General features: G+C 34.2%; 1 protein-coding gene across 1 annotated transcript; it reads right to left on the bottom strand.

Moving 5' to 3' along the window:
* Positions 1 to 3,128: 3,128 nt before the first annotated feature.
* On the bottom strand, positions 3,129 to 18,799 carry LOC138310976 (alpha-(1,3)-fucosyltransferase C-like). Its single transcript, XM_069252371.1, has 2 exons — positions 18,442 to 18,799; positions 3,129 to 4,377 (listed from the first exon to the last, which is right to left on the bottom strand). The coding sequence occupies exons 1-2, from the start codon at positions 18,666 to 18,668 to the stop codon at positions 3,288 to 3,290; spliced, it is 1,317 nt and encodes a 438-aa protein (XP_069108472.1). The 5' UTR covers positions 18,669 to 18,799; the 3' UTR covers positions 3,129 to 3,287.
* Positions 18,800 to 25,813: the final 7,014 nt, after the last annotated feature.

The following is a 25,813-nucleotide window of genomic DNA, read 5'->3' as shown; positions in this document are numbered from 1 at the left end:
GTCATCTATTGTTGTTTCTGTCTTTGGCTACCAATACAACTTAGTGTGATGTCATCTATTGTTGTTTCTGTCTTTGGCTACCAATACAACTTAGATGTGATGTCATCTATTGTTGTTTCTGTCTTTGGCTACCAATACAACTTAGATGTGATGTCATCTATTGTTGTTTCTGTCTTTGGCTACCAATACAACTTAGTTGTGATGTCATCTATTGTTGTTTCTGTCTTTGGCTACCAATACAACTTAGTTGTGATGTCATCTATTGTTGTTTCTGTCTTTGGCTACCAATACAACTTAGATGTCATGTCATCTATTGTTGTTTCTGTCTTTGGCTACCAATACAACTTAGATGTCATGTCATCTATTGTTGTTTCTGTCTTTGGCTACCAATACAACTTAGATGTCATGTCATCTATTGTTGTTTCTGTACTTTGACTACCAATACAACTTAGATGTCATGTCATCTATTGTTGTTTCTGTACTTTGGCTACCAATACAACTTAGATGTCATGTCATCTATTGTTGTTTCTGTACTTTGACTACCAATACAACTTAGATGTCATGTCATCTATTGTTGTTTCTGTCTTTGGCTACCAATACAACTTAGTTGTGATGTCATCTATTGTTGTTTCTGTACTTTGGCTACCAATACAACTTAGATGTCATGTCATCTATTGTTGTTTCTGTCTTTGACTACCAATACAACTTAGATGTCATGTCATCTATTGTTGTTTCTGTCTTTGGCTACCAATACAACTTAGATGTCATGTCATCTATTGTTGTTTCTGTACTTTGACTACCAATACAACTTAGATGTCATGTCATCTATTGTTGTTTCTGTCTTTGGCTACCAATACAACTTAGATGTCATGTCATCTATTGTTGTTTCTGTCTTTGGCTACCAATACAACTTAGATGTCATGTCATCTATTGTTGTTTCTGTACTTTGACTACCAATACAACTTAGTTGTGATGTCATCTATTGTTGTTTCTGTCTTTGGCTACCAATACAACTTAGTTGTGATGTCATCTATTGTTGTTTCTGTACTTTGGCTACCAATACAACTTAGTATGTTGTTTCTGTCTTGTCCATCTATTAGTTGTTTTTGTCTTTGACTACCAATACAACTTAGATGTATGTCATCTATTGTTGTTTCTGTCTTTGCTACCAATACAACTTAGATGTCATGTCATCTATTGTTGTTTCTGTCTTTGGCTACCAATACAACTTAGATGTCATGTCATCTATTGTTGTTTCTGTCTTTGGCTACCAATACAACTTAGATGTCATGTCATCTATTGTTGTTTCTGTCTTTGCTACCAATACAACTTAGATGTCATGTCATCTATTGTTGTTTCTGTACACTGGTACCTTGCTACCAGTACAACTTAGTTGTGATGTCATCTATTGTTGTTTCTGTCTTTGGCTACCAATACAACTTAGATGTCATGTCATCTATTGTTGTTTCTGTCTTTGGCTACCAATACAACTTAGATGTCATGTCATCTATTGTTGTTTCTGTACTTTGACTACCAATACAACTTAGTTGTGATGTCATCTTTTGTTGTTTCTGTACTTTGGCTACCAATACAACTTAGATGTGATGTCATCTATTGTTGTTTCTGTCTTTGGCTACCAATACAACTTAGTTGTGATGTCATCTATTGTTGTTTCTGTCTTTGGCTACCAATACAACTTAGATGTCATGTCATCTATTGTTGTTTCTGTCTTTGGCTACCAATACAACTTAGATGTCATGTCATCTATTGTTGTTTCTGTCTTTGGCTACCAATACAACTTAGTTGTGATGTCATCTATTGTTGTTTCTGTCTTTGGCTACCAATACAACTTAGATGTCATGTCATCTATTGTTGTTTCTGTCTTTGGCTACCAATACAACTTAGATGTCATGTCATCTATTGTTGTTTCTGTCTTTGGCTACCAATACAACTTAGATGTGATGTCATCTATTGTTGTTTCTGTCTTTGACTACCAATACAACTTAGTTGTGATGTCATCTATTGTTGTTTCTGTACTTTGGCTACCAATACAACTTAGATGTCATGTCATCTATTGTTGTTTCTGTCTTTGGCTACCAATACAACTTAGTTGTGATGTCATCTATTGTTGTTTCTGTCTTTGCTACCAATACAACTTAGTTTGTGTTCTCTATTGTTGTTTCTGTCTTTGGCTACAATACAACTTAGATGTCATGTAATCTATTGTTGTTTCTGTCTTTGGCTACCAATACAACTTAGATGTCATGTCATCTATTGTTGTTTCTGTCTTTGACTACCAATACAACTTAGATGTCATGTCATCTATTGTTGTTTCTGTGCTTCGGCTACCAATACAACTTAGATGTCATGTCATCTATAGTTGTTTCTGTACTTTGACTACCAATACAACTTAGTTGTGATGTCATCTATTGTTGTTTCTGTACTTTGGCTACCAATACAACTTAGTTGTGATGTCATCTATTGTTGTTTCTGTCTTTGGCTACCAATACAACTTAGATGTCATGTCATCTATTGTTGTTTCTGTCTTTGGCTACCAATACAACTTAGATGTCATGTCATCTATTGTTGTTTCTGTCTTTGGCTACCAATACAACTTAGATGTCATGTCATCTATTGTTGTTTCTGTCTTTGGTCACCAATACAACTTAGATATCATGTCAGCTATTGTTGTTTCTGTACTTTGACTACCAATACAACTTAGTTGTGATGTCATCTATTGTTGTTTCTGTTCTTTGACTAACAGTACAATTTAGATGACATGTCATCTATTGTTGTTTCTGTACTTTGACTACCAATACAACTTAGATGTCATGTCATCTATTGTTGTTTCTGTTCTTTGACTAACAGTACAACTTGGATGTCATGTCATCTATTGTTGTTTCTGTACTTTGACTACCAATACAACTTAGTTGTGATGTCATCTATTGTTGTTTCTGTACTTTGGCTACCAATAAAACGTATATGAATCTGTAAGTTACCGTCTGATTAACAAAATGAATCTTTTTAATATGGACGCTTTTAAGATCATTCAAGGAAATCGGTGAGAGAGTTACAGGTAAGGTTTGCAAGTATTATCCTTTAATAAACAATAAACAAAACACACAGCGGAAGCTTTTATCGATTTCTCTTCTCCATAAAATGCGTTATCAGCATGTTCACATAGAGAAAACATTACCTGCTCTCCAGATAAGTATTTACTCACACAAGCAGCGAAACCAAGACAACATCACACGTTAATATATGACAAAATAAAAAAGACAATCTGGCTATTTTGTTATGTCACTAGGTGCTTTACATTCCGATCTTGGACTATCTTTTAACCAATGATTAATATTTGCATACACGCGTTTGTATCTCCAAGCATGATGGATATGTGTGCACAGAGAGCACCAACTGTTATGCCAAACGTTCCTGTTGATAGAAAAATGTTTTCGCCAGGAAAAGAATTGTCCTATCATGTCACTTTTAACCGTCATTAAGGTATTTAATTTCCTTCCAAGTGTGTAAGCGCTGTCAAAGTCCTCCGAATTAAGGTATGATCCAGGTGGAAAGAACATAGAATAATTCATCCCTCCTCGCATCACTGGTATAGTTGTAGGGAATTGAGTGTAAGTTTTAAAACCCTTTTCGGTAACATAATCTACACACAAAGAATTCTCAAACGCAACATAAAATTTGTAATGGGTTTTCAGAAGGTTCATACATTGGGCGTCTGTAGATCTAGAGCATTTGAATTTCCCGCAGCCGCCGTACACGTGGATATTGGTAATATTCTGAAGACGTTTTACGTACTGTTCCCGTTTACTTTGCGTTGAACAGTGTGATACCATCCAGGCAGAAGCGTTGTCTTTCGTCTTCCAAATCGCGGTATAATTTTGTGCTATTTCATTCGATTTTTGCAGAAAGCCAGAATACGTTGATACTACATCTGAATCTCTTCTGTATGTGAATGTCCAATTGAACACGTTGCCCCACTGTGATAGGTCGTTCCTATAGTTTATTGGAGATTCCATACCATGCATGATCCATATTTGACCCGGTGACTTTTCAGGTGGTTGAGGTTTTGTTTTAGGTCCGTGGAAAATTACAGCTCCAACGGAAGAAAACTTGGTTACATCTGATGTCATTATACAGGGGTATTCACAACCTTCAAACTCCTTCCCAGTCACCCATTCGGGTCGATTATAGTAAAGAACAGACTTAATGTTGGATGTTGGTTTTTCTGAAAATGCAGGTTGGTCCATGTTGCTATGATACCGAGCTCTAGACCGATCCGAAATGATTTCTGCTAGATATAACGTCAGAGAACAACATGTGATCACAAGTGTTCCAAACAAAACGTATTGCGTTTTATTTCTGAAATATAAATATGAGAAGGACATTATAACTTGATTGCATTGAATATAAAATGGTGAAAATGTTATCAATTCGTTATCTGAAGTATAAGAAAACTGGTAACTGTGTATTCTTACAACCCTAGTTTCATATGTATCCACGAATTAATAGGCAAAGTTGAAAATGTGATAACATAAATGTGTATGTTCCTGTTTGTTTGAAAATAAGTTTCATTCTGCTTGATTTTTAGGTGGTTGCGAAAATGGGTAAAGTTAACCAAAATAACCAAAGAAGTAGCTTGCCCTTACATTCGGCCAGGTGATCTTATTAATGGTACATACTTGCACTAGCTGAAAGGATACCACTTGTTTATCAATATTAGTCAACGACTTGATTGTTATTTTCTTGCATCAACCTTATAAAGAAGAAAAGAAAGAGAGAAGATGTTTCCATGAAGCGCTGAATATAAGAATATGTTTCTGTAAGAGATTATTATGAGTAAAAATGTACAGCCAATTAAAGTATATGATATGTCAGGAATTATGAACAGTACTTCATGGAATTTGTCTCTGTCCAGTTGGCATTCATATATATTGGTTATGAATACCAACTGAAAGACGTTCAATGCTCATATTTACATTTGGTTACAATTTTATGATGAAATCCCAAGGGATTTTGCATCTATAATCCATAGTCTATGTAACTGACAACTGCGCTTGGTAAGGTTACTTAGTGGGACTGCAGTGAACATGTTAATATACGTGTATGTATCATTATAGTCAGGAAAATGAAAATCTTCAAACCAATATTGGACTTATTAAGGAATTCTGAAAAATGTAAGAATTAAAGGCGGGATGGCCGACCTAAAATATTGTTTATTACATGTTTTCCCCTCTTTTACGTAAGGTGTGAGTGTGTTGTTTGTGTGTATTTGTATGTTATTGACTGCACTGTACTGTATATATTTGCACCACTAATGAACCAAATGGTTCAAAGTAATAAAGATCTGAACTGGACATACAGCATACCTTAATTCCAATTTCGTGTAATTTTACGCATTTATAGACTGGTTTTCTTTGCCCGACTATTCACTTTAAGGTACAGATACAAAAATATGTATACCTGTCATAAAAGATTTGTTTATACTTCTTAAGATGATTTCATAATGTTTAGTTTAAAATTAAAAAAAAAGTATGTGGGAAAAAACATGTTAACGTATCTACACATTTTATAACACTATTTATTATCCCACTATAGTGTCATAAAGTAAAAAAAAAACATTAAAATCATTGAGGCCACTCAGAGGAAAATCAAATTTTGGCTCAATTGGGACTGTTGGTGTATTTTTGACCGAAATGACAGCAAATAACTTAGTTTCGGCAAATCGTGTGGAAGACTTTATGATACTGTAATAGATACACAGTAATAGACAGTACCACTTTTATCCGTCAATCGATACACAAAACCAAAAACAGGCACAATTTAATGTGTTTCATTTGTATGTCTCCGTTACAGACAAACTGTTTGGCTTTTTTTTGTATTTGTTTTATTTTTGAAGTGATTTTACATGGGTACAAAAAGCATTTACACATGATATTCAATATTCATTATTTAAATCGTTATATTCATTTATAGACATTGAACTTCTCTAATACTGTAAACCAAGTTATTTACAAGGGCTGCTAGATATAATGCACTCTCAAGGTGTTCATTGAAAAAACAAAGTTTACTCTCTCTGTAGCTATGTATATATGTAATATATATATTAATTAGTTATTATGTGTTTTCATATATATGTAATACTCGACTGGATTATATCAAATCTGAATAAAAAAAAATATTTGCCGTGTAGACAAAGTGGTTTACAGTACCAGGTATTCCCTATACAATATGGTTGTAATTTTCTTGAGTTTTAATTGAACGATTAATGACAGAAATTTGCAAGTTGCACCCTTTTAGAAAAGCAAAAGAAGAGATTAAGTAAAAAAAGAAGAATAGTAGAAAGAACTGAGAGAAGGAAGAAGTGGCAATGGACTGACAAGGCTCATTATTCTCAATGAGATTTATAAAATCATATGTAAAAAGATTAGATACCACACCAAGATCATGCAAAAAAGAAATTAAAGTATATTAAGAGATAAAGTTTAAAAAGTGACATTATTCTAAAAACCTTTCCCATTTTCTCCGCTCATTGACAAATTTCATAATATGTGTTTCACCCTTGGTGGTTGCAATGTATTTTTCAGTCCTGTACATATCCTTCAAAAGATTTTTAAACGCATTCATTGATAAACCAATTTGGAGACATCTAGCACTATAAATATATTGCTTTAGTACTGAAATGACAACATTATCTGTATAATTTTTACAATTAGAGAGTCCAAAAATGAAAGATTCCTTATTAAACGAAAATGGAATTAAAAGCATCTCTAATATGGATTCAAAATTTGATAGGAATAACTGAACATTTTCACAGTCCCATATTTATGAACTATAGTCTCAATTTCAGTTTTACACTGATGACAGTAAGGAGTGTCTACAAGGCCTATTTTAAACAGATATGAATTTGTGGTTAAAATATACTGATTAATTCTAAACTGAAGCCACTGCAATTTTGTGCTTCTGGTACTGATAAAAGGAATAATGTATTTTTGTCTCCATTTTTGATTGTCAAAACCAAAAATATCATCCCATTTTTTTCTTCCTTTAGCAACAGTAGTATTCTGGCAAAGTGCCTTATAAAAATCACTTGCTCCTTTTTTATGCTTAACAAATATTTCTAAATTTTTGGGATGAATGGGTAATTTAAAATCCTATTGGAAATTTCATCTGATGAGAAAGTTTTTTTAATGACATTGATTACACCTTGATATGTCAGAAAATCTGTATGCATATTAAATTTCTGATTAAACTCATATAGACTGTAAAACACAACATTTTCACTATTTTTTATCATATCATTCAGGACTACAACACCCTTCTGAAACCATTCTTTATAAAAAAAACTTTTATTGTTAATTTTTATTAATTTATTATGCCAAATATGAACTTTAAGTACATTATCATTTTTGTTTTTAATATTTTCAGACTTTAAAGTAAGTTTACACCAACTTTTGAAAACATCTTTCCAAAACAGGTTTTTACAGTTTTGTTGACATTTTGAAATATAATCACTACCACAATGCGCTAATATGTTTTCATTACCAAACCTTTTAAAATACAAGCTCCATTTTCCCTCTGATGTGTACAACCTACGTATCCATGTTAGTTTCAGGGAGTCAATAAAGGATTCTAAATGAATCATTTTAAGTCAACCCTTATGAAAACTTTTAATAGTTATATCTCTTTTTATCATCTCAGATTTACCATTCCATAAAAAGTTATAGAGTTCTGTATTCATTTTTTTTAAATAGGCTATCCGGATTTGGCAATGCTATGAATAGGTGATTAAATTGAGATATCAGAAGAGACTTGATAATATGTATTTTGACTGTTTGGCTTTTGATGCAAAAAAATTTTGAGTTCATCTACATACCTTTCAATGACATTTGAAAAGACTGCATGTATTTCATTTCAACAAATTTTATAGCAAATAATATGCAAATGGATTTGGCAACAGGCAAAGCCTATATTAGCCATCTCCAAACAAATCCAGTATAGTACAATTACAATTATCGACAAAATATTTTAACATCTAACATTACATTATGAATGAATATTATTATTAGTGTATCTCCCCAACCTATCACCGTAGAAAAAACTAAAAACATCTTTTGGTTTCAGATATATATTCTGATATACATTTCAATAAATTATTACTCTAATGTTATTTCTCTAGAATAGTTGTATTATGTGGTATCCATTGGTTATTTTACTGAAGTAAATATTGAGCTAGGCTAAGTAACTTGCGATTATTGTTTCGTTTATCTAATATAATTTACTTACCGGTTCTGAGGAGTGAATGATTTAAACACAGAGTACCAGGTAACTATCACATCCAATAATATAGCTTAATTTATCATAATTTACTTAATATTCCACATCGTACATTTCTATGCAACTCTACGAGCATCTGCTCCGCCATATTGTTTACTTTACATCCGGAGCTCTCGGATTTTATCAATGTCACTATTAAAAAGTTCCGAGTTTAATTACGTCATCAATTTCTATAATTGACCAATCAGAATTAGGGGCGGGAAAATTTTACTATAAAAGTTGCGCCCCGCGGTATTTTCGAGCAGAGCGATTTACTCCTCTCAAGAGATAACTTGAATTTCTCCAGTTAGCCATCAATAACTTGTGCGGATCATACCCCAGTATAATACAAAGATGGGACGAGACGAACAGATGATTATTAGAGTTCTTGTATAAAAACAATTATAATAATCAATGAAATTCACTTTGTAAACAAACCTTTAGATCCAATCGCCATTTTTATTCTCCAATCCCCAAGTTTTATAGTATTTTCTTACAATATAACGGTACTCTCATATCCTCGAAGTCAGTAAATATATAGATGTTATCTAATTTGGAAATTTCGCCAAAATTCGCCAATATTCGCCAATAATCGCTAACAGTGTCCATGTTATAGAGATAAGATATATAGGTATTTTCTACCTTGTGAAATTGTGTTAATCCTAATCCTTAATAAAATTTATTATCAGAATACAAATTCTGACTGATCTTGGGTTATCTTTTGAGTAAAATTACTTAATTTAAAACCAAGTATACCAAAAGCCAGGACCAGACGGACCCGGGACACGTCGAGAAAAGATCTACAAATAAAGAAACTGGAACGAGGAACAGCAGACGTGTAGTAGAGTTTTTGTGTTTAAATGTGAGTGGGGAATATTAGAGTTATGTATTTTGGTTCTTAGTGATGATCTTGGTTCATTAAATAATGAACATATAAAAAGACAGTGTTCTGCTGTTTCATCACCAAGGCCACAAGAACAAATTGGAGAATCTTTCAAATGATCGCGAAATAGGTCAGAATTTAGATTGCTAGAGGAGTTTCTGAGCTGGCATAGAGTAATATTAATAATTCGAGAACCTTTGTTTATAAAGGTATGTGTTATATCAGGTGCCATTTTATTAAAATTAAAAAGGAGTGTTTTAAATTGCGCAACAGTATTAAAATTCGATAAGTCAAAGTTTAAAGCGAAAGAGTTAAATTCCCTAAAGGTACTTGGAAAAAAACCCTAGTATAGTAACTTGCAGTTATGCACATATGAATATTAAAATATCTTGTCATCCTTTGCACAGGGATCTGATAATTAGTTACAGATTATATAATCAGGGACCCACCAGAGTTCCCTAAGACCATTTTTAGACGTTTTAGAGCTCTAGATTTCTAGTACATTGTCATAAAAACGCTTATTACCATTGGAAAGAGCGATACTTTTCTTTTCGAAATCATCCTACACATCTATACAAAGTGCCGTCATTAAGACGATATAAGCCCCATTATGACAAACACATTGAACGGCAGCTAATTAATATTCACGGTGGCCGATGCGGATAAAATATGCATGAGCTAGGCCTATGCTGCAATCTTCCCTTTTTCGATGTGTCTCTGCTGCGTACATGTAGCTGACGCCACAGATAAACTACGATGCGTTCCGAGAAGATAGCCTTTATATAGCCGGCCAATGAGATGTTTTTAAATTTGCAATCAAGTACTGTGGAGCAAAGCCACGGAGTATCTTCAACATAAGAATAAGTTTGTGCTTTTGACGCCGATCAGAGAGAGATTCCCAAGCTAGTGCGAATTCTTTAAAAAGTATATCATGGGAGGTACCTCTGCGCAATCCCGTTATAATAATAGCGGCTTCTAAGTGAACAAGAAGCTTACATTGTTCAGTACAGTTATCCCATGAAACATTAACATATTCTAAAATAGGTAAAATATAAGGTTTATAAATGTTAAAAAGAGTTTTACGTGGCACTATTTTTTTTAATGTTTTCAAAATATTTATCCTTTTAGATGCTTTCTGGTATACATAATCTATGTGGTGAGTCCATTTACAATTCTAAATGTCTATGTGTGCTAGCTGTATGAACCGTGTTATTGTCAAAGTGTATATCGGGATGAATGACGTTTCGTTTCCTTGATAATATTGTGATGGAACGAGTTTCTATCAGTGTTGCATTTATTTGTACAGTATGTATATTTGTTATAGCACTCTTCTAAGTGATCTGTTTATGTATCTTTGACCCAAATTCAGGGGAATGCCGTGAGAACAGGTCTTAGATATGTTGTGTTTGCTGTTTAGCAGTCACATTCATCAATCTAGTTGTCCTCATGATCACCCCGATGCTGACCGCTGGTCGGAGTACACGTGTGGTACATGTTGGGGGGTGTTTATCAGTCAGTTGAGCCTTGTCTGTATTTAAGCGGAAGTTATATTTAGTGTGTAGGTGGGTTGTTGTAGCAACGGTTTCACCAAAATATGGTGGTCTGTCCGGACTTTGACCAATCAGTGGTCACTTTGGGGCACTGGGTTGATGAGTTGTTATAAAGGGGGCTGCTTCTAAGGAAGCTTTGGTCTTGACTAGGGAGATGGGTTAGGGAGCAGAACCACGGTTGTGCACTGTCAACAGTGCAACACTTTCGGGGTCTCTGAACTACCATTTGGGTTTATACTTAGAGCTATGGCTAACAAGAGTTTGTGAGTACTAGGGGATTGTCAGGGGCTTAGGGCTTAGACATCCATTGGAAACGTAGCTCACACAGTGTAGTAAGGGGATTGTCAGGGGTTTAGGACTTAGACATTCTTAGGAAACCTATTTACACAGTTATTTATGTCTCTTAGAGTTGGGAACATTTGGTAGGTCGGTTGTCTCCCGTTAGGTGTTGTTGTACTGTGTGTGGGAACACGTGGTCTTGTTGTATAAGGATTTCACTACATATACGATGACTGTATGCTGATTTCTCTTACTGTAAGTTGTCTACATCAGGCACTATAATATTGTAAATATATTCTTTGTCAATTCTGTAATACTTGTCTTAATATAATAAATAGTCATTGGTACCTGTATTTACCTAGTTGAGTTATTGGATTAGTATCTGTGCTTCCGCTACATCCTAGAGATCGAACCTGTTGTTATACAGGCCTGTAACCTGTGGAGGATACGGGATCCGGAGAGGATTTGTGACGACTGTGGACTATGTTGTATACTTAAAATGCTATACGATCACTATTTGGGACTTAAACATATAACGGGAGCTACAGTCGGATCGCCCCTCCGGGTCTCTCTTGTGGAAAACCCTTCCTATTACAATATTAATAATTAAGTTTTTGTGGGGGTAAACTTTATGTCCCATTTCAGAGCCCATGTACTTATATTTGAAAGATTTTGTGAAAGTGAATGGGTAGCATAGATTTGGTTATTATCAATTACTTCACTATTCGAAGTGTCATCTGCAAACAATTTGCAATCGCTAGTAACAATATTAGTTATGCCATTATATAATAGAAATAAAAAAGGCCTAAGACAGGGGGACTCCAGCATTAACAGTTTTAAAGGCAGAGAAAATGTCTTCAGTTAAAACACGATGCTTCCTATCAGTAAGATAATTTCTAAACCACCCTAATAATTTCCCTTTAAAACAATAAGATTCTAATTTATATGAAAGTCCATCAAGCCACACTCTATTAAAGGCTTTACTTATATCACAGAAAACAGACCGGACTTCTTTTCCTTTGTCTAATGAGTCAGTGATATTATTGTATATCGAAAGAAGTTGGTTCACAGTTGAATGATGTTTAGTGATAACTTCACAATCACGTAGGTAATTATAGAAATACTTAAAAAATACTTTTTCTACTATTTTACTGAAGCAAGGAGTGACAGAGATGGGTCGATAGTTGGAAATATTATTTACATCACTTTTCCCTTTGTATATGGCATTGATGTTAGCAGCTTTCCTTGGCAAGAGAATGCAACCGATTTCTATAGTTTTATTGCAGATCGCTTTTCATTAAGATTAGAAAGCTGATCTTTAAAATCCTGTTCAGTAAATACTATATTGTCAATCTTCAAAGGAAACTCAGGAGGAGGGGGAAGAGGTTCAAGATCATTAGAAGAAATGGAGATTGAAGAGAACTACGTATTTAGGTGTTCCGCTTTTTCAAAAGGATTTTCGGAAAAGACTCATTATGTTTTAGGGGGGAGGCTGGCGTTTGCTTATTAACAAAAATTTAGCAATTTTCCACCATTTAACTGGAGAAAAGTTATTATTATTTAACGATGATTCAAGTTTCATGAAATAATTTTGTTTAGTTTCTCTTATTATGTCAATGGTTTAATTTCGTACTAATCTGTACCTTTCCCGTTGAATAGGGGAAAATGAATTAATAGTTTTTTTATGCAATTCCTCTGTCTAATTTTTAATATAATCGTGTTTGTAAACCAAGGCTTATCATTTGGTCGCACTGTAATTATTTTTTTGTGGTACATGGTCATTTATTTTTGTATTAATTGTTTCAAATAGAATTTTTGTGAGACAGATATCCAGTCAATATTACTAATATTATCGTTAATCATTAATCCTATCAATATCAGCACTATCATATTCATATATCGTTTTCTTATATGCAGTTTGTCTATATACTGAATATGGGATACAAAAGTTAATAAGACAATGATCACTGCAAATTGGAGAACATTTGTATCCCTTATAAGACTGTCAATAGAAGGAGAAGAGGTAGGAGTAATGCGAGTGGGTTCTTTAATAAAACTGTTTAGATTATGTTTTGTAAGTAATCGGCCTAGATGAGAGTGTGAATGAAGGTTTGACATATCAACATTTATATCACCAGTTATAATTACATCAGTAATATTATCATCAAAAACAATATTAAACATGTCATCTAATTTTCGCCAGTATTCTACATTAGATTCTGGTCTATATACACCCAAGTAAGAACTTCTACTAAAACTTCAACCCAAATAATTTCAATATTGTTAGACTCCAAATCTCTTCTTCGCTTGCATATTACAGTATTTCTTGTGTATATAATATTATAATGCCACCACCAAATCCTACCTGCCTATCAATTCGATGAAAGCTACTAAAACTGTCTACAACAAGGACAGAGTCCGGAATGAATGGGTTCAGGTGTTTCAGTAAGACATATTATATCATTTTCAGTCAGTTCACTATCTATTATATCTAATTTATTACTAAGGGACTGCATGCATACTTAATTTATCTCCTGATCAATAATTATAAATAATTTGAATGGGTGTGGATAACGGCATTAAAAAACATGCGATTCCGACATGAATACAGAAATATAATTTTTCCTATTCAATTTGCGTAGACCATGATGGCGTATTGTGAATAAAGAGATATTTCAGTAACTAGTGCTTCCAAGTCATTTACAAGTGTTATATCTTTTACACAAATCCTTCCTAACTCAAAGCGACCAGTTTCTGTGTACAAAATATTATCTTAGTTTTAAATTATTACTTACCTCATTTTGATTTATAAAATTCAGAACCTTCCCTTATAACAAAATATCGTATATGATCGTGATCGTATATTTTTATCGGCGTTACATCCGGCACAGGGACTTGAGGACTGCATAAAGCAGTGATATGCACAATAGGAATATCTTTTCTATTATTACGATGATTACATAGATGTGTATTTTACTGAAGTTTCATTTGATCTCCAATACGTCTGAGATGCTTTGTGTAACAAAATAAGGTTCTGACGTAACGGGTCCAAGTGATTTTTGTGATTTTTAATTCTTATTTTATTTACCTAATGACTATATGACTGGCAAATTCGCGCAACTCATTGTGGATCAATATAAAGTAAACCCTTCATGGTTTAAATGTCCATTCGATTAATGTCAGTTAGTAATATTAAAGGCCAACCACCTTTCCGAAACGGCTTTAAATTTTTGAAATGGGAATGTAAAACGAGATCGATAATTTTGTAGAGTCGCAAAAGTTATTAACTTTCCGTTAATACTACACGTATCATCACCTTCTGAACAATATGATTGAAATGAATAAAACGTTAAGTTTCATAACGCGGGTCGTCTTATGTTTCCCGCCGTCGTCCAAAATACCGCACGATAGCTGACTATCACTGCTCCAGATGGCAAAACAGCGAAATGCCTCTAAGCTGTTGTCATATATTACGTAGGAAATCTTGCATATGTTTGGTGTTGTAACCTCATCTTAGGCCATCGATATGTATTTTCTGATGTTATTAATGTTTTTAAAGGGACAATTCAGTCTAAGAGAACATTAAAATTTGTACATATATCAGAAAATACCCAGTTCTAATGGAAATTAGATCAGTCGGTTTTACTGTGATATGCCAGAAAAGCCCATGGTGGTGAAATGCGTATGAAATGTTCAAACTCGCTCGCTGGCCGCCATTACACATTGTGGTCGAACATCTTGTATGCCGAACCCTGTCCCTTGCTCTTAGAGTAATGCTACTTTTGTTTAAAACTGCTCAAATTGCCCTGACAGTAGTGTGTTTACCTTATTAGGTGAAATGTCTTGACTAAAAAATCATTTTATCACCTCCACAGTGGTTATGTAGTTCATTTGTTTAACGTGTGTGACTTTGGCTCGGATATGGGTACAGCGTACATATTGTACCTGCTTAATCGTATTGATCAACGATTTGTAATTACAACAGTATCAAATAAAATACTAAACAATGACGTGGAATTTTTCAATATTTCATGTTATATGCTTCATAAGAAATGTAGAACAATACATTTATGCCATAATGATATTTTGCTTCTTGGTTATGTAAAAGAATTAAACTGAGTGAATTGTCCCTTTAATAAACCTTTATATTTTGCTACGGAAAGGTATTTTGCTTTAGGCTGGCTTTCACTAAGGGTAACCTAACAGGCTAAATGGACTTACGTGGTGAAAACTTAAGAGAATAGAACTATCAAGATTTCCATTTATTGATTCTTCAAAACGTTGCATAATTTCAATTAATATAAGTTAGCCTCGGTCACCAGAAAGCCAGCCTTAGGGAGAGCAGGCGGCCTGACAACATCAAACTGCTCTCCCTATTTCTCACACTGTTTAGACACTTTATTAAAACATGGGACATAATTTCGAACCTGACTTCTATCTTATGTCACCGACGCACTGTTACATTTAATAGGTCTCGATATATATATAGAGAATACATTGTTAGTATCTAACAATACCAGGTTTATTTTTCCAAAATTAAACTTGTAAGATACTAACCGTGTATTCTCTTTATCCTGCAACCATTATGACATTCAAAACGAAAGCAAATTGCCAGTTATTTAGTTGGTTTCGCTCGAAGGAAGACCGAATGAGAGTGTATTCCTTTTTACTACCGTGGGTAATATATATAAGCGCATTCGCAAACAGTACCAGTAATTCTATTCATTATGTGATATCGCTGAAACAGTGTGAAAATACTGAAAAAAACGATAGCTACTCACCAAATATTACTTTACAATATATATTCAAGAAATAGACTACACCGCCATACGAGATTTTCGATATCGTAAAAATGACGTCGGGGAATGTGATGTCACGTTTTAGCGGGACTGACTGACGTTTCATTCACCGCATGGTTAAAGTTCGGGGTCAAGTAATAAAATGTTCCGTCAGATGTGGAACAAATTCACGTGATCGTATTGACGAATAAAGCATTTCGTATTGACGGAATAAGCACAAGTTTATCCGGCAGTAGTTATCAGTATGTGGGGCAGTTGCAGGATAAATATATCTATGTACATCTTCAAGTGGACCGACACTAACAAAGTCCTGTGTCCTTCCGTTATATAACTGTCATCAGTAACTACGATACAAAACAAATCATAGTAACAAAAAAGTTTTAAAAAACCGAAACCTGAATTAGAATGCAAACTAATCAATATAAAAATGTATGTACCTGACATGCTATTCCGGAGACAGCCAATGGTAGGCCTTACGTCAATCAAGATAAAGTCTATACTACAGAAAACTACGAAAGGGTATTCCTGCCATATCAGTAGTTTATCTCGTATTAAGGGACGTAGAACCAAACTATAAATAAATTTCCGGAAATACCCTTTTGGGCAGAATATTTCTTGGGCAATATACATATCTGTGGAATCAAAATGTGTAAAGAATATCTTTAATTCCCTTAAATCTGTTTCGGACAGGGGAGATAATCAAGAATGCAATTTTATGTTTTGCAACTCGGTCAATGATTGGTGCAGAATTCAACACAAGATGACAGCTCCACCTAAATTTCAAAAGCTTAACAATTCAAAAGTGTAAGAGATGACTTTCTTTGAAATTCATATAAAAAACCGGACTTAAAAACTCCGTTTAACATTTCAAATTTGTTTTGTTGATTTTTACAACATATACAGTACAAATGCATTGGACAAAACTTAATCTTACACTACAATACAGACACTATACATTACAATGATTGTGCATCAATCTTGACTATATTAATATATCATGAATTCACCATATATGTAATGAGGTGACAAGCAATATACATGCAACATGAGCAAAAAGGGACCAATATCCATCTATGTTAATATGCATATCACAAGTAATTGAAGATTGTTCTCCCTTTTCAAATAAGGAATTTGGTATATTCACTTGTTGATTTATAGACACATATTAGATTTAAGTAAATCAAAACAAATGGAGCAGTCTATCAAATCGAGGCAACTTCCCAGAGATTTCATTGGTTTTCAATGTTTTGTATACATTGAATTCAAAGTTATCTGCAAGTGTTCAAGTATACTAAGATATTTAATGAAGATTCAAAGTGACTCTGGCTTTGTGCTATGTATGCGCCAGATGTAAATACTTATTGATGAATATGTATATAAAACTCAGAACAGGTAAATGAGGTGTTGTTAATGTGTAAACACCAGCAAATTTAACTTCAACCATAGAAAATATATATATTTCAAGTACAAAATATATAACTGGTATTCTACATGCAGACTATATATTAATTGTGAACACAAGATGTAGTCCAATGTGTTGAATATATGTACATGTATCTGTTTAAATATAGACTCCATGTCTACTGGTATTCATTGCATTCAAATTAAAGTTTTTTTGTTGGTTTTTTTTATGAATCTCTTTTTGTAGATAAAATAGCATTTAAAAAGTATATGAAAACTGTGAACATGAGCTGCATTTATAAACAAAGTAGACATTTTAAATTCCTTGTATATTATATTTATATTTCTTAGTATATCAATTATTTATTATTTAGTAGATGAAATTCTACTTAATCATTTATAAGATGTGCACAGTTTCACTGCTTGTAATGAGCTATAAGCAATAATATATGTTGATATATGTTGTGTTTGTGTTCATGCCAATATGTATAATATGGAAATTGGCTATTATGTGTTATTCACACAATATAGATATCAAATTATTTATCATATTACCTGTATCATTAAATGTTAAAACCCTTCGCAATTGCACCTTCCATCTCTTACTCAACCTCAAATACCCAGTTATCTCCCATTTTCTATACCCCTCTCTCTCCTTCTCTCTCTCCTCTCTCCCCTTCTCTCTCTCTCCTTTCCATTTATATGTAGCTACTTTGCCTGCTGAGTGTGTATTAATCATATTATTTTTGTATATTTTATATAACATGACCTTTCGCCGCTCACTACATAAAACTGTGTTTGTTTTTTGATAATGGGTAATGATTTAGAGTCATACCGAGCGGCGATTGGTTGTTTTTACATGTGTACACATTATGTTTTAACACATAGTCAGTACCTTTTACATATGAATCTTTATAGATTATTAAGTGGAATATGTTCTAATTTAAAGTACTATGCTATCAAATTAACACTAATGGTTCAGTTATCTTTATCTGCCCTTGTCTTCAATCCATGCTTCTTCTTGATTATACAGATATTGTTGATCACCTGTAACGATGTTCATCCAAATCCAGGCCCCATCCCACATTTAAACAATATATCTTTATTTCATCTTAACATTCGGAGTCTTAGAAATAAGCTAGCATATCTAGAGAATTTAGCATCTGATTGTGATATAATATGTGTTACTGAGACTCACCTCGATATATCGATAGCAGACGACGACATGCTTCTAGATAGGTATGATATGTTCCGTAAAGACCGTGGGGCTCCGGGTGGGGGGATTATTGTATATACTTCCAATGTCCTGTGCACTAGTCGTAGAGCCGACTTAGAATCCCACATAGGTGAAGTTATGTGGACTGAGATCCAATTTCCAATTAAAAAATACCTTCTCTGCACAGTATACAGACCTCCAAATTGCATACACGTTTTTTGGAATTCCTTCCGGTTCTCCCTTGAATCAGCATTTAACGAAACTTCTCATATACTCATTGTAGGCGATATCAATTTAGACCTTCTTACAGCAGACAGAAATCATCCTTTCATAAGCATAATAAATCACTTTCACCTCACCAATGTAATAGACAGACCGACTAGAATCGGGCGCACGTGCGACACGCTCCTTGACGTTATTCTTCTATCTGACACGTGTAGTCACACCTTTGCGGACACTATTGATATAGATCGTGATATCTCTGATTATGGAACGCCATAGCTGCCTTAAAGGGACAATTCAGTCTAAGAGAACATTAAAATTTGTATATATATCAGATAAAAGAACTTCTAATGGAAATTACATCAGTCAGTTTTACTGTGATAGGCCTAAACGCCTATGGTGGTGACACGTGTGTGAAATATTCAAACTTGCTCGTTGTCCGCCATTACACACTGTGGTCGAACTTCTTGTATGCCGAACCCTGTCCCTTGCTCGTAAAGTAATGCAACTTTTGGCTAGAACTGCTCAAATCGCTCTGACAGTAGTGTGTTTACCTTATTAGGTGAATTGTCTTGCCTAAAAATCATTTTATCACCTTCTCAGTGGTTATGTAGTTCATTTGTTTAACGTGCGTGACTTTGGCTCGGGTATGGGTACAGAGTTAATATTGTACCTGCTTAATCGTATTGATCAACGATTTGATATTTCAACGATATTAATTAAAATACTTAACAATGTTGTGGAATTTGTCAATGTTTTACGTTATATGTTTCATAAGAAATGTAGAACAATACATTTATGCTATAGTTTGCTTATTGGTTATGTAAAAGAATTTGCCTGAGTGAATTGTCTCTTTAAGACTAGATGTTTTATTGCATCACGTCACCATGTTATAGCATCGTGTCACCAGGTTATAGCATCGTGTCACCATATCAGAGCATCGTGTCACCATGTTATAGCATCGTGTCAACATGTCATAGCATCGTGTCACCATGTTATAACATCGTTTCACCATGTTATAACATCGTGTCACCATGTTATAACATCGTGTCACCATGTTATAACATCGTGTCACCATGTTATAACATCGTGTCACCATATCATAGCATCGTGTCACCATGTTATAGCATCGTGACACCATGTTATAGCATGATGTCACCGTGTTATTGCATCGTGTCACCATGTTATAGCATCGTGTCACCATATCATGGCATCGTGTCACCATATAATAGCATGATGTCGCCGTTTTATTGCATCATGTCACCATGTTATAGCATCGTGTCACCATGTCATAGCTTCGTGTCACAGAGTTATTGCATCGTGTCGTCATGTTATAGCATTATGTCACCGTATTATTGCATCGGGTCACCATGTCATAGCATCGTGTCGCCAAATTATTAAGACGTTTTCTATTAAGACTACTCGGAATGCATTTGGATTTTACCTTACAGTCAAGCGAAAAGACGATCCCGATCACCATCTGCTAGCCGGAAGTTATCTTCAGTGTTGTTTGGCGGGAGGACGTTTTGTAGGTATGATTAGATCTATGGTTAGATCTACAACTACAAAATGACAATTTTCAAATGACTTTTTTAATGACTAATGAAATAGGTAGCGAATATATATTCTGTCTCCTAATAGTTTCGTATCTTTGAAAAGGTGTCTTTTTATTATGATACAGTCGCTCTACTTTTGGCGGTGTAGAGTCAAACAGAAATGCTTAGTTTAAAAGGTCCCAGTGAAAAGATTATACACAACGGTTCTGTTTCTATTAAAATCCATGAAACATATTACGGCTTTGTTGTTTATTAATATTTCAACTGTTTACAATGTACGTTGAATAGTTCAAAGTATTGTGGTATGAAAGTACATGTACATGTAAATAAAACAATAGAAAGTAAAACGATCAATTAATGGTTATCGTGTTTTTCATCTTTCTTTTTTTCATATAATTGTCTTAAAATACTTAATTTATCTTAATGTCTATAATTGATTTTTTATTGCTTCTGTAGTAATAATCATTAGCATAAATATATTTATCACATTTTGGCTGATTCGAAGGTATCAAGTGAACAAGTTAGGCCAAAATTTCGCACGTCTCTCTAAAAAATCCTTCCTTGCAGTCAGTAGATAGAGAAAATGTGGAAAATATGGGTCAAATATAAAGTGGGTTTTTTTTAATTACGTATCTCTATTATGAAACTGATGTCCGATAGTTGTTGTCTTCAAATTTCTTGTGATACCGCGGCATTTTAGTTCTTCAATCTGTACAGATACAGTCATTATATATATATTAACACTCAGGGGCGTAGGAGGCGGGGGCGACATTGCAAACATGTCCCCCCATTTTCGCCAAATGTGTTGTTCTAAAAAATGCACATTGAATGCACATTGAAAGTAAAAAAAGTGTCATCCTGCACATTTTTCGTACTTCATTTTTAGAAAATTTTACGCTGCGCGACGTGTTTCCCAAAACTTTCAAGCATGTAATGTTCAAACCTTGTAATAATGATAACTAGATATACACAAACTAGACTAAAATGTCCATCAAGAGATTATAGTGTTTCAAAAAATGTTTCTTAAAAGATTCGTTTGTTTATATGTTTTAGGAAGACAATTAATTCATTATTATTTTTTGAGATACACAACAATGTGCCGATGGTGTGAATTTGGTACATGTTCAGATCGAGCAGTATGGAACGCCATAGCTGCCTTAAGACTAGATGTTTTATTGCATCACGTCACCATGTTATAGCATCGTGTCACCATGTTATAACATCGTGTCACCATATCATAGCATGATGTCACCATGTTATAGCATCGTGTCACCATGTTATAGCATGACATCGTATTATTGCATCATGTCACCATGTTATAGCATCGTGTCACCATTTATACATCGTGTCACCATATTATAGCATGATGTCACCATGCTTATAGCATCGTGTCACCATGTTATGCAGCATCATCATGTCACCATATTATGCATCGTGTCACCATGTTATAACTGATGTCACGCTGATGCATCGTGTCCCATTTTAGCATCATGTCACATATTATTGCATCGTGTCATGTTATAGCATCGTGTCACCGTGTTATTGCATCATGTCACGATGTTATAGCATCGTGTCACATTATGCATGTGTCACCATTTTATTGCATCGTGTCATCATGTTATAGCATCGTGTCACCATATTATTGCATCGTGTCACCGCGTTATTGCATCGTGTCGCCAAGTTATTAAGACGTTTTCTATTAAGACTACTCGGAATGCATTTGGATTTTACCTTACAGTCAAGCACAAAGACGATCCAGATCACCTGCTAGGCCAATCGGAACACCTCGCCTATATTTTGATCCGCAGGACAACGGCCAAATTACCTATAGGTACTACCTGTAGGACTACATGTATACATGTATCACAGGGGGTTACCTCCCTTGTAAAACATAAAGCGTTTTTTTGTCTATGTCATATCTCTACCTTTGTTCTACATGTGCATTGTAGATCTACATGTAAGTAAATTAATGACAAGAACAACTTCCCTGTTATACTATCTAAATTTGTGTTTTAGAAGGTGTGTTTGTGATTTATTTATTTAAAGTAACACGAATGCTTGAACAAGAATCATCAGAAGATTTTTTTTTTAGCTGTGATTTTTTTCAGAGAAATTCATCCAACGATAACCTTTTAAGAATGGAATATATAACTTAACACATACACATTTTTTGAAGATTGTGTATACTGTAATGTCATTGTACCCCAGTTTGTGCGTTATTTAACCGTTAATTTTTTACCAAAATATCAGTGTAATTTTGTATGATGATCGTCCGATATCGGAACCCTTAAGGCCGGATACATATGATACATGTCGTTGTGTATACACCGGTAAGTTTTTGTTTATATAGTAAGAAAACTATATAGACGTTTATATCTAATTTGGCTTCAGTCCGTGATTTTGGTTGCGCGGCATCATCAGTTCAATCAATATATCATAGGAAATGTATTCTACAGAAAATAATTTATAAATACAATGTATATATACATAAATATATACAATTAAGGAAACATTATCGTAAATATTACAAACGCCTCTTCTAATTATAGGTGAGGGTTGGTACCAGTTAGGTGACTTACCGGACTGGTAGATTGAATTTTTATTGATTTAATTGGCTTATAGATATAATAATATGCATTTTTATTGGTCAAACTTTCACTCTAAAATTCTATCTTTGAAGAACTTTCCTTTGTCTGTGGGCAGTTCACAGAGAGAAGAGTGAAGATATAAGATTCATGTTATAAAACGTTCACTTTCAACAAAATTGTTGATGTCATTAAAACATACGGTCCATTATCGCTGTCTAAAATATCTATAAGTACAGTATCGCATTCCTAGAATTTAAAGAATGATAGAGACACTACAATGTAATTAGTTACCACTTAATGCTTAGGTTTGTGTGACTAAAAAGACATGTAACTAAACCGGTCACTGTGTACAAATACAAAAACTTGAGCGGGACGTGTGGCAGAACGGACTTGTAAAAAAGAAAGAAACAAAAACTTAATAAAAAAGAACAAACAAAAACTTAAAACATCCCTCAAGCAAAAAGGTTATTTTATGTGTTAAAGACGCACAAGGTCAATTGCATTTTTAAAAGGATTTTACAAATATACCTTTCTTATTTTGCAAGAACAGTGACAGTGGCGTAGGAAGATGAAACGTAATGGGGGGAGGTAGGGAAAGGCCATCAATATTTTGTAACCCCCCAAGCGCCCCGCACCCACATGCATACTTTATAATTTTTTTCATATATCATTACATATAATCCTTGTACATATCTATAGACAGTAGCGTCGCTAACAGGAAATTAATGAATACACAAAGTAGCGTGCGAGCGCCAAAGTCTCGAGATTTTGAATGTTTGGGGGTCTGGGGGTATCCCCCGGAGAAAATATTAAGATTCAGAATGACTGAGATGAGTTTTAAGATGTATTTTGATGATTTTGGAGCGCTGAAGGCGCGAGATTTTGTTGTTTGGAAGGTCGAGGGGTCTCCGAAAAAATATTACGATTTAGAATGGCTGAGATGAGTTTTACGATGATATTGCGAGCGCCGAAGGCGCGAGATTTTGTTGTTTGTGGGGTCCAGGGGTGTCCCCCGGGAAAAAAATATTACGATTTAGAATGACTGAGATGAGTTTTACAATGTATTTTGTTGATTTAAAAGCGTTCCTAACACGGTAATTTTTCGATTTAAAGTACCTGCATTTAGAAATGATAATTGTGAATGTCGTCATACCATTATGCAACCCTGCTCGATCTGAACATGTACATGTATACCAAATTCACACCATCGGCACATTGTTGTGTATCTCAAAAAAATAATAATGAATTAATTGTCTTGCTAAAACATATAAACAAACGAATCTTTTAAGAAACATTTTTTGAAACACTATAATCTCTTGATGGACATTTTAGTCTAGTTTGTGTATATCTAGTTATCATTATTACAAGGTTTGAACATTACATGCTTGAAAGTTTTGGGAAACACGTCGCGCAGCGTAAAATTTTCTAAAAATGAAGTACGAAAAATGTGCAGGATGACACTTTTTTTTCTTTCAATGTGCATTCAATGTGCATTTTTAGAACAACACATTTGGCGGAAATGGGGGGACATGTTTGCAATGTCGCCCCCGCCTCCTACGCCCCAGGGTGTTAATATATATATAATGACTGTATCTGTACAGATTGAAGAACTAAAATGCCGCGGTATCACAAGAAATTTGAAGACAACAACTATCGGACATCAGTTTCATAATAGAGATACGTAATTAAAAAAAAAAACACTTTATATTTGACCCATATTTTCCACATTTTCTCTATCTACTGACTGCAAGGAAGGATTTTTTAGAGAGACGTGCGAAATTTTGGCCTAACTTGTTCACTTGATACCTTCGAATCAGCCAAAATGTGATAAATATATTTATGCTAATGATTATTACTACAGAAGCAATAAAAAATCAATTATAGACATTAAGATAAATTAAGTATTTTAAGACAATTATATGAAAAAAAGAAAGATGAAAAACACGATAACCATTAATTGATCGTTTTACTTTCTATTGTTTTATTTAACATTTACAAGTACTTTCATACCACAATACTTTGAACTATTCAACGTACATTGTAAACAGTTGAAATGTTAATAAACAACAAAGCCGTAATATGTTTCATGGATTTTAATAGAAACAGAACCGTTGTGTATAATCTTTTCACTGGGACCTTTTAAACTAAGCATTTCTGTTTGACTCTACACCGCCAAAAGTAGAGCGACTGTATCATAATAAAAAGACACCTTTTCAAAGATACGAAACTATTAGGAGACAGAATATATATTCGCTGCCTATTTCATTAGTCATTAAAAAAGTCATTTGAAAATTGTCATTTTGTAGCTGTAGATCTAACCATAGATCTAATCATACCTACCAAACGTCCTCCCGCCAAACAACACTGAAGATAATTTCCGGCTAGCAGATGGTGATCGGGATCGTCTTTTCGCTTGACTGTAAGGTAAAATCCAAATGCATTCCGAGTAGTCTTAATAGAAAACGTCTTAATAACTTGGCGACACGATGCTATGACATGGTGACCCGATGCAATAATACGGTGACATAATACTATAACATGACGACACGATGCAATAACTCTGTGACACGATGCAATAATATGGTGACACGATGCAATAACATGGGGACGTGATGCAATAAAACTGCGACATCATGCTATTATATGGTGACACGATGCTATGATATGGTGACACGATGCTATAAAATGGTGACACGATGCAATAACACGGTGACATCATGCTATAACATGGTGTCACGATGCTATAACATGGTGACACGATGCTATGATATGGTGACACGATGTTATAACATGGTGACACGATATTATAACATGGTGACACGATGCTATAACATGGTGACACGATGCTATGATATGGTGACACGATGTTATAACATGGTGACACGATGTTATAACATGGTGACACGATGCTATGACATGTTGACACGATGCTATAACATGGTGACACGATGCTATGATATGGTGACACGATGCTATAACCTGGTGACA

Source organism: Argopecten irradians, chromosome 1 (assembly GCF_041381155.1).
Source record: "Argopecten irradians isolate NY chromosome 1, Ai_NY, whole genome shotgun sequence".
NCBI classification, from domain to species: domain Eukaryota; kingdom Metazoa; phylum Mollusca; class Bivalvia; order Pectinida; family Pectinidae; genus Argopecten; species Argopecten irradians.
The sequence above is the reverse complement of the archived record's forward strand: the minus strand, read 5'-3'. Positions and strand labels throughout refer to the sequence as shown.

Excerpts from the sequence above, each read along its gene's own strand:
- LOC138310976 (XM_069252371.1), bottom strand. The coding sequence starts at position 18,668 with ATGCAATTTGGAGGTCTGTATACTGTGCAGAGAAGGTATTTTTTAATT. Across the intron at positions 4,378-18,441 it reads TCTGCTATCGATATATCGAG|AAATAAAACGCAATACGTTT; the intron begins GTGAGTCTCAGT and ends TTTATATTTCAG.